The 15258-nt window shown below is 40.6% G+C and overlaps 1 protein-coding gene across 1 annotated transcript in view; it reads left to right on the top strand.

The window, feature by feature from the left end:
- LOC134530558 (uncharacterized) overlaps positions 1 to 14721 on the top strand; it is a 37955-nt gene extending 23234 nt beyond the window's left edge. The window contains exons 2-3 of the mRNA XM_063365484.1: positions 7137 to 7299; positions 13942 to 14721. Coding sequence (XP_063221554.1) covers positions 7137 to 7299; positions 13942 to 14164 — 386 coding nt within the window. The 3' untranslated portion in view covers positions 14165 to 14721. The remainder of the gene's footprint in view (positions 1 to 7136; positions 7300 to 13941) is intronic.
- The last annotated feature ends 537 nt before the right edge of the window (positions 14722 to 15258 follow it).

The following is a 15258-nucleotide window of genomic DNA, read 5'->3' as shown; positions in this document are numbered from 1 at the left end:
AGTCAGTGTCATTCGCTGGAAGCCGCGCGTCACCGGGCGGTGTCCGGGTGTGACGTCAGCAGTCGATGGCCCGAGAGCCGATCGCGTCATTCGGGCGTCGATCTCGGGGCCACGCGTACCAACTGTTCCTCGCGGAAAAGAGAATACGAGAACTACACACTGAAAAATAAATCTCTCTCGCGTTTCTTTTTTTCATGCACGAAATTATAATTCAGTACTCTAATAACGGGTATGAACGCATTTCGTTTTTCAGGAGAATTTTTTCGAATGGTAAAACAAAATAGCTACTCGCATTTAGGAAATGATTTATGGAAGTGGACTTGCTCTTCGGAGTACACTGGTTGAGACCCCATGCCTTTCATCCCGACGACAGCTATCCATTTGCCTGAAATCACTCCGAGCAAAAGGCGACTGGTTATCCCCTCAACAATACTCATCTGATGACTTAGCTGTGCACGGGTCGTGAAGCTCAGTACAGTTCCTCGCCACTGTGTGAGAGTGTAGATTTTCTGTAGTTAGAATTCCAGCCTTCACACTCTCACACTGTGTTCATGGTCCAACGATGCCCAGCTAGCTAGGAGAGAAGTAAGCGAATCAGGAACTGCTAATTAACAAGGATAAAGTTGTTCTCGCTAAGAAATCAAACAGCGGGTAAGCAAACATGGTGGAATTCTCCCCTGAGGCCAGACGAACCCGCTCCACTTCCGGGTGTCTCATGCGGGATAGACACGGTAAACACGACCTATCTCTCTTCCGGCTTTGTTGAACACCACAACCGTTTATTAGCGATAGCAAAAATTTAAATTCAATAACAAACATTTAAATGGGCCATTCAAATATTTTAAAATTGTTGGTTGCCCGGGGAGGGGGGGGGGGGGGTGCGTCTCCTCTTAAAGAATTAAATAATAAAAAAAAACAAGCAAAGAATCAGAAAATTACAGCAAATTAGCCACGTAAGGCTACATAGAGCTTTATTTGAAAGGATGATTGAAACTCTAATAGTGGGCTACAATAACAGCATTTCCGCCCGCATCTCATCCAACATGCCTCAAGCACAGAGACGGCAGGAATCGTTTGCAAGAAGTCTTATGTTTAATGGCGGTTTGCACACGGGCTAGCTGTAAGCGTGTCTTTCATACAAACTTGACATTTGTGTTTCACGTGTGTGTGTATATATTATTTGTTTTAACGACAAAATTAAAACAATTGAATTAAGAAATAAATGAAATAAAAACTAAAATACAAAATGTTCAGTTTTCTTTTCTCATGCAAAATCATTACCTAAATTTCTATGTGCAAGCGTTGGAGTTCCAAATGTCTCTTTTAAAATTCAATTATGAAGAAAACCTCAAAACTCTTCAAAAGTGATGTAATGGTCCTTCACGGGATCCTGGCCACGGCACGAAGGTCAAGGCTGGGCGACGAAAGTGCTGCCCCGACCGCCAGTCACGTGTGGCCTTGGCGACACCGGCGGCGTACTAATTGTCATTCACACGCGCGCGTCGTTGCTAACGCACGGCCTAGCTGGTGTCGGCGCTTTAAAAACATTCCACGACTCGCCAGCGAGTTCGCTCGCCGGAAACACGCCGCCAGGCCCGCTTCAGGGGAAGCCACGCCATCTGATGCCCGAGTGGCGTCTGCCTACGAACAGCACGTGGGCGGATGAGTAGTCCTGTTTCCATTATTGGTTCTAAAAAACTGTATTTTTAGGAGAGTGAAAATTGGCTGAAACGCCCCCCCCCCCCTTCCCCCTCAGAATATTGTTTAGGCATGAAACATTCGTTAGAGATTTTTTCAAAGCACCCAAGGGACTTGCGTTAAACTTTCATCTTCATTTCTCCGCCGTATAATGTCTTGGTTGCCACTCAGCTTGCAAAGTTTTCCTGTGCACGACGAGAAAACTGCGCGCTAGAAGCATCTTCTCGCCTCACTAAAGACCCCCACAAATTATCAGTCCAGCTCCCAGTTCGGACTGCTCGCGCCGAACTGACAGTTTGGACTGAACTGAAGTCTTCCCCACTCACGATCAGTCTTACGGTTGCTGTCATTGTTGTTGGCTGTATCGTTTAATCGTCGAATACGGCAGAAACTTTGGATGTTGCAACTGAAGATGTACTTTTAGGTAGAAAAAGGAATATATATAACGTATTAAGCAAAGCGAATAAACAATTGTGTCTGCCACGAGACACCCAACTGATGGACTATGGACTGACAGTTTGGACTGGCGAGACGCTGTTCCCACACGCGGCAGCTCTCGAGCCCACGGTCCGAGTTGGTGGGAAACCATCAGTTCCTTCTGATCTGTCATCTGTCCACCGTCCTTGCTCACACACGGCAGTCCCCACTGTCCACTGATACGCCTGAACTGGGGGTGTGCGCGCGGGTGGGACCGTCCCAGTGGCGCCGGGGAACTGTGCGCAACTCCGTCCCTGGCGCGAGCGAGGCGTCACGCCCCAGATGTGCCGCTCCTGGAGGCTCCAGCGCCGACCTCGCAGCATTGCCTCAGGCCCGCCCTGCAGTGGCGCGGATCGGACACGGAGACGGATCTCCCGCAACATCGCACAGTCGCGTCTGCTGCGTCCACAGTGCACGGAGACGTAACACATGGCAACCAACGAGATTGCAGCAAGATAGCAGCAATTGCAGATTGTTTTAGAAAACTGTTGTGTTTGTTTCGTATTTTCGTTTTGTCGTGTTTTTGTCTCGTTTTGACTGTTGTGCTGAATTTTTAGGGTTCGGTATTTTTGTGCTGTCATCATTTGTGTGTTTTTTTTTTTTTTTTCGTTTTGTTAGTCCATTTTTCTTTGTTTTTCTTTGTTTGTTGACCATATTCCTGTTGTGGAGTATTGTGTGGTGTGTATATCCTGACAACAGCAATTTATTGCTTAATTTGTGTTTTTGTCATTTGTTTTTTTTTGTAGTTTTCTTCTACAGACATACATGAGCATAGCAATGGCGTATGTCCAAAAGCCTACATCAAGTAACGAGATTGCATTTAAAGGTTACGAGATATAAATTTAATCTTAAAAAAAAATATGCTTCGAGATTATAGCACGGGCAGAATTCACATATGCAATAAAAATAAACTACAAACAAATAATATAACACTAGACATTTTGTACTTGAAACAATTTTTTTAAGTATTTAGAACAGAAACAAACATGGCTTCTATTGGTCGCACGGAGCAACATAAACTGAAGAGCTCAGCACTGCCGAGGTAATCCGTCTGCGTGCTGATGGTACAGACTCTGTTCCGTGGGATCCGTCTACAATTTCGCGACATTGTAGAACAGGCCTCACCGCGCTATACACGCCTGCCTGCCGTGCAGTTGTGACAGCTTTGTCTGCGAGTCTACACTGGGATCCAAATGAATCAAGAATGGGTTTTCACAACGCAAAACAAGTAGAAAATTTGCATTTTGTCTCTGTCTGCAACGCGTGCTACCTGAAAACGGCAGCTATTTAGACTAACATCATCCTCATATAAAATTAATATTTAATCTTAAATTCAGTCTGCTTTAGTTAAATTAAACTATTTAAAAAATTGATTTTCAGTTTCCTTAAAAGCATTGAAAAAATATTTTTCGTAATTGTTTTCATTGTTATTTTTTTTAAAAAAAAAAACTCTTCATAAGTTTTAGCAGCAAAGCAGAAATGTATAGCCTAACGCGCTAACGACGGGTACCACAGCTAGTATATTTATGATCAAAAAACTTCTGGAAAATGGTTGGATATACAAGTAAATCGTAGAATACAAGTTTGTAATATTTTTATACCCCCTCCCGGCCCACATAACACAGCTAGTTCAGAATAAATAAGTTGATTGGAATTTTTGCATTGGACTGCATTCATTTGACGTACATTTGTTTTACAAATTATGTGAATCGGTAAATAATATGACCGCGTGAAAAACCATAACTTCTAATGGTTCAAGCTTAGTAAACATGTGAGTATTCATCTTCGTTCTCTCCTTCCCTCTCCACTGTCTGCCTCGGCGACTAGACGGCTGTTTTCCTCGGCGCCTCTGTACGTGACACGGTCCCAGGCGCCAGCAGGTGTACCAACGCGACCCACTTGCAAGTATCGGCCGACAAGTGGAACAACAGTGGCTGCCTACTGGTTGTGTGTAGATAACTGTAGAGGTCGTTACACGCTGCCTCTGTGTGCGTGTCGCGCTAGCGAGAACTCTGGTGCGTCCAGTTCGTCGAACTGGCTGCAGTACACACTTCCTGCCCGCATTGGCAGGCATTACTCACGTCGCTTCGGCGCCCTAATAAGTCACAATACATTCGGTTTTCTGCTTCCGACCCAGAAAAGTTGGGTCCGCGTTGTTAGAAGAAGAATTTTTTCTGTGTTGACGAACTTTTGACAACAAATCACATTCTTGAACCAAGAACCAACAGCAGACTTAAACGCTAAGAGTATTTGGTAATTCACGTATATCTTTTTTTTCCTCCGAGACATAATGAACACAAATTACAGATTCAACTAAAAAATAATCTGCATCATACGTTCTCATCAATCTGTGTTCATAATGCATACTTTATTTGAACGTTTAAGCTGATCTTATCCGTCCGTCAGCCAATCAGATGGCCCGAAAAATTCCATCCGTCCGACAAAACCTTGCCAAGCTTTAACTTTCGACGGGCGGACAGATGAAATTATCTCACAAATATTTGAAAGGCATATGAAATTATCTCACAAATATTTGAAAGGCATAATATTTATTTTAAACGTTTTTTTTGTTTGTTTATTTCTTTATTTATTTCTTCAGCTCCGTATTAAGTTCCTAACTTAACTTGCCTATGAACTTGTTTTGAGTTTGATATTTGAAACAATAAGTGTCTGACTCACCAAAGTTATTAATAATGTAACTCGAAAATATATTTAAATAAATATTTTAGAGTTTTTTTAATCATTTATAAGTGCTTAGTGTACATGTCCGCCAAACTTGTAAACCTTTACAAGAGAACTTTCCTCAAAAACATAAGCCTTAATAGTGATTGGCAGCATCCAAGTAGAGAAATGTTATGACGAACGTGCGGATCAGTGTGAGTCCAGCTTTAGTGATATTATGAAAAGCCACAAGTACAAATCCTCAGAGGAAAACACACTTTCAAACGGCGGGTGACTCAGGCGCGGGTTCGTGAAGCCGGCAGCAGACGTCGCAGCCGTGAACACGCACAGCACGGCTGTGTGACGCCACGACGGTTGTTCGGTTGGGCCATATCCGCGGACGTGCCGGCGAACAATGCCAGCGAGCTGGCGGCTGAAGCAAGCACGACCCGTGCTTCTGCAAGCAGCCAGAGCGTCCGCAACTCCCCCCGAAGCACGCCCGCCCCAGAGGCCTCTCGCGGCCTGCGGCAAACCACTAGCGGTGACCCTGGGTCACTTACTTTTACGGGGACATAGGCACTATTTCGAAGAGGAGACTAAAACAATGTTTTTGACGTGACGTCTAATAAATCGATGAACGCCGGCTGGACGCACGAAAAGGTGTCCCGTTACGATCATTGTACGCTTGCGCCGCATCTATCTCTCTTCCATTGGATTGGAACAACCATCGATTTGACTTTTCCGAGGCACATTAAACTTGAAACACTCCCATTTGTTTCCTACTTTTCCTATAATCGTCCTATCCTTAACATAATAACACAGATTGGCAGAAGTTAAATAGCAAACATATTTGAATTAATGAGTGCAAATAAAAGTAAATTTATCAATTAAATTGTAGATTTAATTTCACTCCTTCTTTGTATCCACACAAAATAGTGATAATTCAATCAAAATGATTCAATTTTATTCATAAAATTATGCAATCATTTCATCAATGTTTTGTTATGACGTCACGTTAAACTATCGTCCGTAAACCAGCTTTACAGACAACCAATTTTTTTTCTATTTTTTTTTAAATTGTGATATTTTTCAAATAAATTATCCTCTGTGTGGTTTTATGAATTCTTGTGATCAAATTCTGTAAAATCGTGTCATTATAGGAAGCATTAAAATATTTGAAAGTTTTTCTAGTACAAATATTATGAATTTAAATAGGTAATGATCAGTGCTTTAAATGTTGCAAGCTAAAAACAATTAAAATTTATTTTTCTCATTAAAGTCCAGATTTTTAACAGGTAAAAAACAAAAACAGGGAAATAAAAATGAAATTGGCGGGGCCTCGCTAGTCGCGGCATTAGGACCCATGCTGCCCTCTCGCAGTCCCTACACATCTTAAATCAGCATTACAGATCATTCTAGAATATTTATATTGCGTGCCGGGTATCGGTGAGTACGATAGCCACAATAGAGGGACTGGACATGCTGATACAGGCAGGGTGACGAAGAACGGAGTAAACAAGCGACGCCATGCAAAGAATAACGGAAAACAGAAAAGTTGAACGCATTTTGTTGTGGAGCCGAGACACCTCCTCCCCCTTCCTCATTGTTGTGTGAGCGGTATTGCATAAGGGTAAATTCACACGTATCTCTTGATATAGTCGCCGGCTTATTTTCATTACCGGCGAATAGAGCCAGTAGCGTTGAACCTTTTAGATCGTGCTACCAAAATTGCAGCATAGAACATTTCTGAGGTGAGGCTATGATGGATATCATTTGAACGGCTTAGCAGGGCCGGTGCAAGGTAAATTGGCGCCCTAGGCAAAAAACCTTAATGCACCCCCCCCTTCCCCGGACGGACACTCCAAAACAATTTTCCTTGCCTCAAAATACATCATGTAAGCCTAAGATTTTGTCAACAATCAAATGTAAGCAGACTTGTTTTTTTTTTTTACTGTTTTACTTATTACAAATCATAAACAGGTCACCGTGGACTTTAAATAATTACTTATATCAATATAAACATTCCAAACTGTTACAAAAATCCATTTTCATCTAGTTTCAATAATCGTTAAACATATTATATGAGCTGTTATGTGTCGTGCTGCGCCGCCCCCAGCTACTTGGCGCCCTAGGTGGTTGCCCAGTTCGCCTATATGGACGCGCCGGCCCTGCGGCTTAGAGCACTTTGTATGTCAACGTTTGATATTTCTATACCCGTGGAAAGTGTCTCCGAATGGCAGTTGCAAACGAGCGCACAGCCTCGGCCGGTGTCGGCGCTGCAGTGCTTGGTGTTGCTGCAGAGGACGCGCCGAGCTGGGAGGCCACGGAGCGCACCCTGGCGACGGAGCTGGACGCGGGCGAGGCGCGGGTGGCGGGTGGAGTCCTGGCCGCCGTGGTGGTCGGCGCGCTGGCCGTCGTGGCGCTGCTCTTCTCCTTCGCGCTGCTCATCGACTGCCGCAACAGGTGCGCCGCTGCGCCGTACCTGTGTGCCTCTGTCAGGGGCATAGCCAGGGGGGGGGGGGGGGAGTTTAGGGGTTCAAACCCCCCCCCCTTAGTACCAAATCTTTAATTAATTTCTTATTCATCACTCAAACAAATTTCATATTAATATTAATAAAGTTTTTACCATTACAATATTTAAATTTAAGAACCGAAAACTGCTAAAACAGCACTTTTACACCTTAAAATCCGAATTTTTCCGGGGGAGGACCCCGCGACCCCCCCCCCCCCCCCCGCTTTAATCCCGGGGGGGGGGGGGGGGGGGCATGCTTCTTAACAGCCCCCATACACAAATCCTGGCTACGCCACTGGCCTCTGTGCCTCTGGCGAGGTAGAGAACCCAGCGGGGCCTGGAGGAGGGAATAACCCCCCAGGGGTAAAGTTGGTGTAGGTTCAGGGGCCCTCCCTCGTTAACTTTGAAAAACAAGATCTTTTAAAACATTTTTAAGCCAACATGAAACTTAAATTTCAATCTTAAAAATGTTCCATATCAATTTCGTGTTTAATTGCACTCGAGTGACTGGAACCCCTCCGTGAAGCTGACGATACCACAGGGCCGGCGCCAGGCCCATGCGGCACATGCGGCCGCATGTGGCGCCACGCGGGCAGTGGCGCCAACGGAGCTATCGGAAAAAAAACAAAAAAATTTTAATTTATTTGAGCAAAATAGTTTTATAAATAAATAAAAGCCATGAACATGATTATAATTTTATAAAAGATAAAGTGTTTCTGTTTGCTAATACAGCAATATGCGAGTATCGGTGGTGATGCGATGGCGATGACTCATGTGGTGGTGGTGCGCGCCGCGCGGTGCTTCCCTGCTTTCCTGTCACAACGTGAAGCCCTCCCCACCCTCCTCCCGCTGCCCCCGACCCACCGTAAGTGCCTGCTCACTGCACCGCTCAGTCTCAGTGCTAGTGCTATCTGTAAACTCGACAAGTGCATGCACACGCCACTGTCCAGTTTGATATTATTATTGTGGTGGTATCATGGCAGACAAGAAGAAACCTACGGGTACTTTTTATAGAAAAAGAAAAAAGGACATGGAAAGAGAAAACGAAAAACAGGCGAAAGCAATGAGTAAATTTTTTGTTAGATCTGAAGTTGGCTCTTCCGTAGAGTCTGAGTCTCATAAGAACGACACCGCAGAACAACAAACAATGCAGGTAAGAGAGCAATTATTATATTTATCTGTACTTTTAAACTAAACGAAAAATTAAGTTTTCTCCATCTTACTTACAAATTTTCTCAACTTTTGTTGTGCATTTTCTATGGGATGATTTAGTATCCAACATGTGTTACACGTGTTTCAGGATTCTGATTCCGAGGAAACTTTGGTTATTCCATTACCCAAATCATCTAGACCAACTGTTCAAATTGAATCTGAGAACATCGAACAACATCCACTGCAGGTAAATTTGAATATATTTTAGGTGCTTTTTGTTCAATTGTTTCTATATTTGGTAAGTAGCCGATCATGAAATCGTAGCTTATAGCACACCATTAAGGGAGGATGAACAAAAATTATTTTTTCAAAATTCGTTTTTAACTTTATTATTAATGTTAATCCAAATCAAAAAACAATGTAAAAAAATCACAACAATTTTTATATTATTACGCATACTTAAAGTGCTGATTTTGACCCTCTCGGTTTCCGACTAGACTTCTAACAAACATTTACAAACAGCTGTTTTAATAGAGTGGCGGGGGGTTTTGTTTTGTTATTGTGTAGCGCGGGCGAGATGACTGACTTCCCTCCCTGATCGCGAGCAAAGCCTAAAATTGATCCTAACCATATACTTTTTTTTATTTGTAGTTTTACAAGTTACGAATTACGTGCGTTCCCTTGCGTTCCGGCACTCTTGGGAGGTAAGAGAACGCCGTTATGTTGTGTTACCACTGAAATTAACCACTGTGTTGATGTGTTTTCAGGATTTTCATCTCAAGGAAAACAGGAACGATCTTGACGACTGTGGAGAATGGCCGGCTAAAATCACCGATGACATCCGTCAAGTTCTCGTCGAGAAAGGCCCTGTGCAGGTTAAACATTTTAAATTTCCTGTTGACCATAAATCTGGCAGATGCTTCACAGTTGCCAATTATAAACAAAAATTGTCAAATGGAGAAGAAATCGACAGAGAATGGCTCGTGTACTCAAAATAGAAAAATTCAGTATTTTGTTTCTTTTGTAAACTCTTCAGTAATGAAGTTATATCTGTTTCTGGAACAGAGGGTTACTCTGATTGGCAAAACATGTCAACATTCTTACGCCAACACGAAAAGTCACCTCATCATATAACAGCTGCCATTTCTTATCGAGAACTTTCCTAGAGATTGAAGTCAGGGAAAACCATTGACGACGAAAACCAACGCATCATAAAATCAGAAACAGAGCATTGGTATGAAGTTTTGAAGCGACTTCTTACTACAGTGCAGTTCCTTGGAGCTCAAGGATTAGCTTTTCGTGGCACTAATGATAAGATTTTCCAAGAAAATAACGGAAACTTTTTGAAACTAGTGGAGCACATTTCCAGATTTGACGCTGTTCTCTCTGAACATCTTCGCAGGATAACTTCGAAAGAAACTCATGTACACTATTTAAGCAAAGAGATACAAAATGAGTTCATAGATGTACTTGCTCGTAAAGTTAATGAATTCATCTTAAGTGAATTGCATAAAGCTACCTACTATTCCATCATTCTTGACTGTACACCTGACGTTAGCCACCAAGAACAGATGACTCTAGTAGTCAGATTTGTTCACGCTATACCAGGAGAAAACGCAATAATCAAAGAATACTTCCTTGGGTTTCTGCAAGCGTTTGATACATCTGGAGAAGGACTAACAGCTCTTTTGTTGGATGAGTTGTCAAAAAGAGGAATAGCTTTAAACAACATGCGAGGCCAGGGGTATGATAATGGGTCTAACATGAAGGGAAAACATGTTGGGGTTCAAAAAAGGATCCTAGACCTCAACCCAAGAGCCTTCTTTGTCCCTTGTGGAAATCACTCACTAAACCTAGTAGTAAACGACGCTGCTCTTTCCTGTACTATAGCCGTGAACTTTTTCAGTAACGTTCAAGAGATTTATAACTATTTTTCGGCATCCATCCATAGATGGGACATATTGAAACATCACGTAACAAATTTAACAGTAAAACCTTTAAGTGAAACCCGATGGGAAAGTAGGATTGACGCTCTTGAACCTCTGCGCTACCATATTGATGAAATATACGACGCTGTTTACGCAGCCTCTACTGATGCCAAGATTGATGTTTTTGGAAAAAATACAGCCACTGGTATTGCCAAAAAAATAACAGATTTTCGGTTCCTTTGTTGCTTGATCACATGGTATGAGGTTTTGTTCAAAATAAATTTGGTAAGCAAAACCCTTCAGGCAAAAGAAGTCAACCTGCAGAGTGCCATGACCCTAATTGAAAGCGTAAAGTCGTTTTTGATCAAAATGAGAACAGAAAATGGATTTAATAATGTTGTTACAGACGCAAAGGAGTTGGCTGATAAACTCGGAATCAGCTCTGAGTTTCCTAATGAAACGGTAGTAAGGGCAAGAAAGGTTAAACGTCAATTTTTGTATGAAGGTGTCGACGAACCAATAAAGACAGAGACAGGAAAAGATTCTTTCAAAATAAATTTCTTTTTTGTGATTCTCGATACAGCCATCAGTTCATTGTCCGAGAGATTTGATCTTATGCACAACCATAGCCAACATTTCCAATTTCTTTATGACTTGAAAAAATTAGAAAATGGTGAAGAAAAAACTATCAAAGGAAATTGTCAACGTTTGAGCGAAGTACTGACAGCAGGTGATGAAAGAGACATTAACGCAGAAGATCTTTTTAAGGAAATATCAATATTAATTCCAATGTTGTCACAAGAAGAGAGCTCCCCTCACACAACACTGAGCTATCTCACAACAAACAGTTTAATAGACATATTTCCAAATGTTTTCATCGCGTTGAGGATTCTACTAACATTACCAATATCAGTGGCCAGTGGAGAAAGGAGCTTCTCAAAACTAAAAATAATAAAAAAACTACCTTCGATCTAGCATTTCACAAGAACGTCTTAGTGGTCATGCCACATTGGCCATTGAAAATGAAATATTGAACACAATAGATACAGATACGATTTTAAAGGATTTTGCAAAAGCTAAATCAAGAAAGAAAGGTTTTCTGAAGTAGAACACTGCTGATGAACGAGTGTAGTTAGGAAGTTATGAGTATGTTGATGATGATGACCTTATTAATTGTTTTGTTATTGACTGTTCAAGAAACTGTAAATAAAATAAGATAGTTGTATCATAAATTTTTAGTCTTTATTTCCTTTGTTTTTATTACTACAGTAGGCTAGTGTGTATAAGTGTGTGTATATATATATATATATATATATATATATATATATATATATATATATTATATATATATATATATATAAAGTGAATGAAAACAGAATTCATACAGCCATTGCAGAGTCAGTTAAGTGATAAGCATATTTATATATTTATTATTGTTAATATACCATTGTGGTATCGCAGGGCCGGTGCAAGGAGTTTTTTCGGTACATGCGAGATCTGGATTTGGCGCCTATATATATATATATATATATATATATATATATACACACACACACACACACACACACACACACACACACACACACACATATTAGTGACTTCATATATTGGTGCAAAGGCGCATATATATATATATATATATATATATATATGCGCCTTTGCACCAATATATGAAGTCACTAATATATGTGTGTGTGTGTGTGTGTGTGTGTGTGTGTGTGTGTGTGTGTATATATATATATATATATATATAGGCGCCAAATCCAGATCTCGCATGTACCGAAAAAACTCCTTGCACCGGCCCTGCGATACCACAATGGTATATTAACAATAATAAATATATAAATATGCTTATCACTTAACTGACTCTGCAATGGCTGTATGAATTCTGTTTTCATTCACTTACAATGTAACATTTTCATTGTTCTTTGCTAACCTGTACCTCCTAGCAATGTTGCAGAGTCCGTGGCGCAGAGATAATATGCATAGCGTCATAGTTTCAGCATTTTTCAGTGCTTCTTATATTCATCATTATTCATCGTGTGCCTTAGGTGCTGTACAACTAACTAGTTTTTAATTACATAACCAACCACTTTTAAGGAATATATAACAATTTGATTACAAATAGATTTAGAAATGCAATTGAATAAATAAACGCTAGACACAAGGCAAAGTGTTGGAAAAGTACATGATGATAGCAGCATTCTCTAACTAAATGTTTAGTACCTGCAGAAGTAGATATCGTAGCAAGATGCGGGGCGTGCGAACGACCGACTTGCAAAGCACAATGAGTTCAGGTGAAAGTGAGACACTGGAGGACATATAAAAACAGTAGAGTGTAACACTTGTTCACTTCCTGTGAAGCAAGCCAACTACACGGCTGGTTGATTTCAGTTGGGCGTGACGCCCAGGCTTCAGAGAGAATTTCCAACTACATCCAAACCCTGTTACAATGATTGGATAACCAAACCATTAAGAGGAAATGTTGCGAGACTTTAGAGCAGTTTTATTCTTCAGCGAAGCGCTTATAAACACCTGAATTGATTCAGTGTGGTAAAACTTAAAATTTTAAATATAAAACCAAAAATATATGCTATAGATAAACATACAGTTTTGCCATCCAGGTTATAACATGGTTGTCAGTTCACAATATGATAAACATAATTTTAACTTCTTTTAATATAACTAAAATTATTTAATGTAACACTATTTCTTCTGTGCTTAACTCAGTAGTCATGTTCTACTTAACATAATCTAAATGATGATACCGGCCTTTCTATTTTAAATTTATTTTGTCCTTATATATTTCCTTACTTTTAAAATTTATCTGTTGGATTCAAAGCAGAATATAATCTATAACGTGTTAAATTGTTTCTTAGCCCCAAAAAATTATTTTCATAAACTTATTATATTTACGCTATAGTTTTACACTCCAGAGAGTTAGAGAAACATTAAATTGGACACAACACACAAGCAAGAATGACCTTGATGTGACATGTTACCCTTTAAGAGCAACCCCCTCCCTCCCCCCTCCAAAAAAAAGTGTTTGTTGGTTTTTACTTGGTGAGAAATCTATACTAATATTATAAAGCTGAAGAGTTTGTTTGTTTGTTTGTTTGAACGCGCTAATCTCAGGAACCACTGGTCCGATTTGAAAAATTCTTTCAGTGTTGGATAGTACCTTAATCGAGGAAGGCTATAGGCTATATTATATTATCAATAACATTAGGGATCCTTACTAAAAGTCCAATATTGTATAAATTTCAAGCACTATTATATAGGTGGATTACTGTTAGAATCATTTCTCGCTAAGAAACAACATTTTCAGTATTTTTTTTCACACACTAACTTCACATAATTATTACACATTGCATAAAAAATTTAATATAAATTGAAACAAATGTTATTAAATATTGTTGTTAGAAGCCATGGAGTTTAGAGGGATTGCCTGCACTGGCCAAGTGTCGAGCATTGCTGCAGGATGAGTTACACCGGCCAGGGTGCGTGTTGCAGGAAGAGGGCACAGGAGCAGCAACAGCACAGAGGATCCCCCACCAGGAGGCCCCTGGCAAAGAGAGCCACCTTCCCCCATTTCATCAACAACGACCGCTCCAATTGGGACGACCTCACCTTCGCGAACCAGATGTGCGCCGACTCGACGACGGACCCTCCGGCGGTGTTCGCGCGCTCGGGGCCATCCGAGCCCCGCACCCCGAGACACCCACTGCCCGTTTGACAGGGCTGCCACCGCGACAGGGGTACTGGTGCAAGCATTTCACGAAGACACTATTATTTAAAGTTGAACTCGCCAACGGTCTAGACTTACATACTGAACGTGGCAGAGTTGAACAGGAAGAGTGATTAGCAACATCTGTTTTTGTTCAAGTGTGTGTTAAGGAACTGAGGAGTCTAGCATTTGTCTTTGTCGCAACATTAAACAATATACATACTATGGAACAGTTCCTACTTGAGAAAGGACCGGCAGCATTAGACACAGCACCCAAGTGCAAGAGAGATTAAAAATTACCCCAACTACATTCCGGGATATCCATTATATGTCCGATACACATAGTTTGGCTCTTCTTTAATTATTGTGGCACTCTCTGTGTGTTCATTACATTTGTTGCCACACACACTTCACTTTACAAAAACCAGAAATGTAAGGTGAAATAATATATATGGATTAAAACACTAAGCAGATTATGGAAATTATTGAACAAGTTTTCTTGTACATAAAAATAAGCTTTTGATGTTATTAAGAGAAAAATAAAAATTTTGTTACAATATTCCGTATTACTGTTATTTTCATAAGTGAAGGTTCTCCCTTACATCCCAATACTACCATATATACTAATGGATAGGCCGAGACTTGGAAACTCTAGCTGAGTCAAGCAAGAAGTTTCAACTGGACTTGGCCATCTCGAAAGTACAGTTTATGGAATTTGACTGGACGAGACTCAACAGTATTTTTTTAACTCAATACATATTCGACAAGTGCAACAAACATAAAATCACGTAAGACTATTATACAAATATATTACCGTGAAAGATTCCTACTGTTTACTCTTTCCTGCCATTTATGCAATTTTGTTGAAGTATGGGTTATTTTACAGAGAGGTAATACTTGGAAAATGTAAATACCAGCAGTACGCCATATATTTGTAACACAGCAAACAAACTTTAAGATAATATTTTAATGTCTCTACAGTGTACAAATACTGAACTCTGCTAGACTCGAACAAAAAATTTTAAGACTCGTACATCTCTAATATTTACATTTGATGATGGATGAGAGGATGACCTATTATTTTGCAATATAACCTGCAATAA

Source organism: Bacillus rossius, chromosome 3, assembly GCF_032445375.1.
Source record: "Bacillus rossius redtenbacheri isolate Brsri chromosome 3, Brsri_v3, whole genome shotgun sequence".
In the NCBI taxonomy this organism is placed as follows: domain Eukaryota; kingdom Metazoa; phylum Arthropoda; class Insecta; order Phasmatodea; family Bacillidae; genus Bacillus; species Bacillus rossius.
This window is presented reverse-complemented; position numbering and strand designations above follow the sequence as displayed.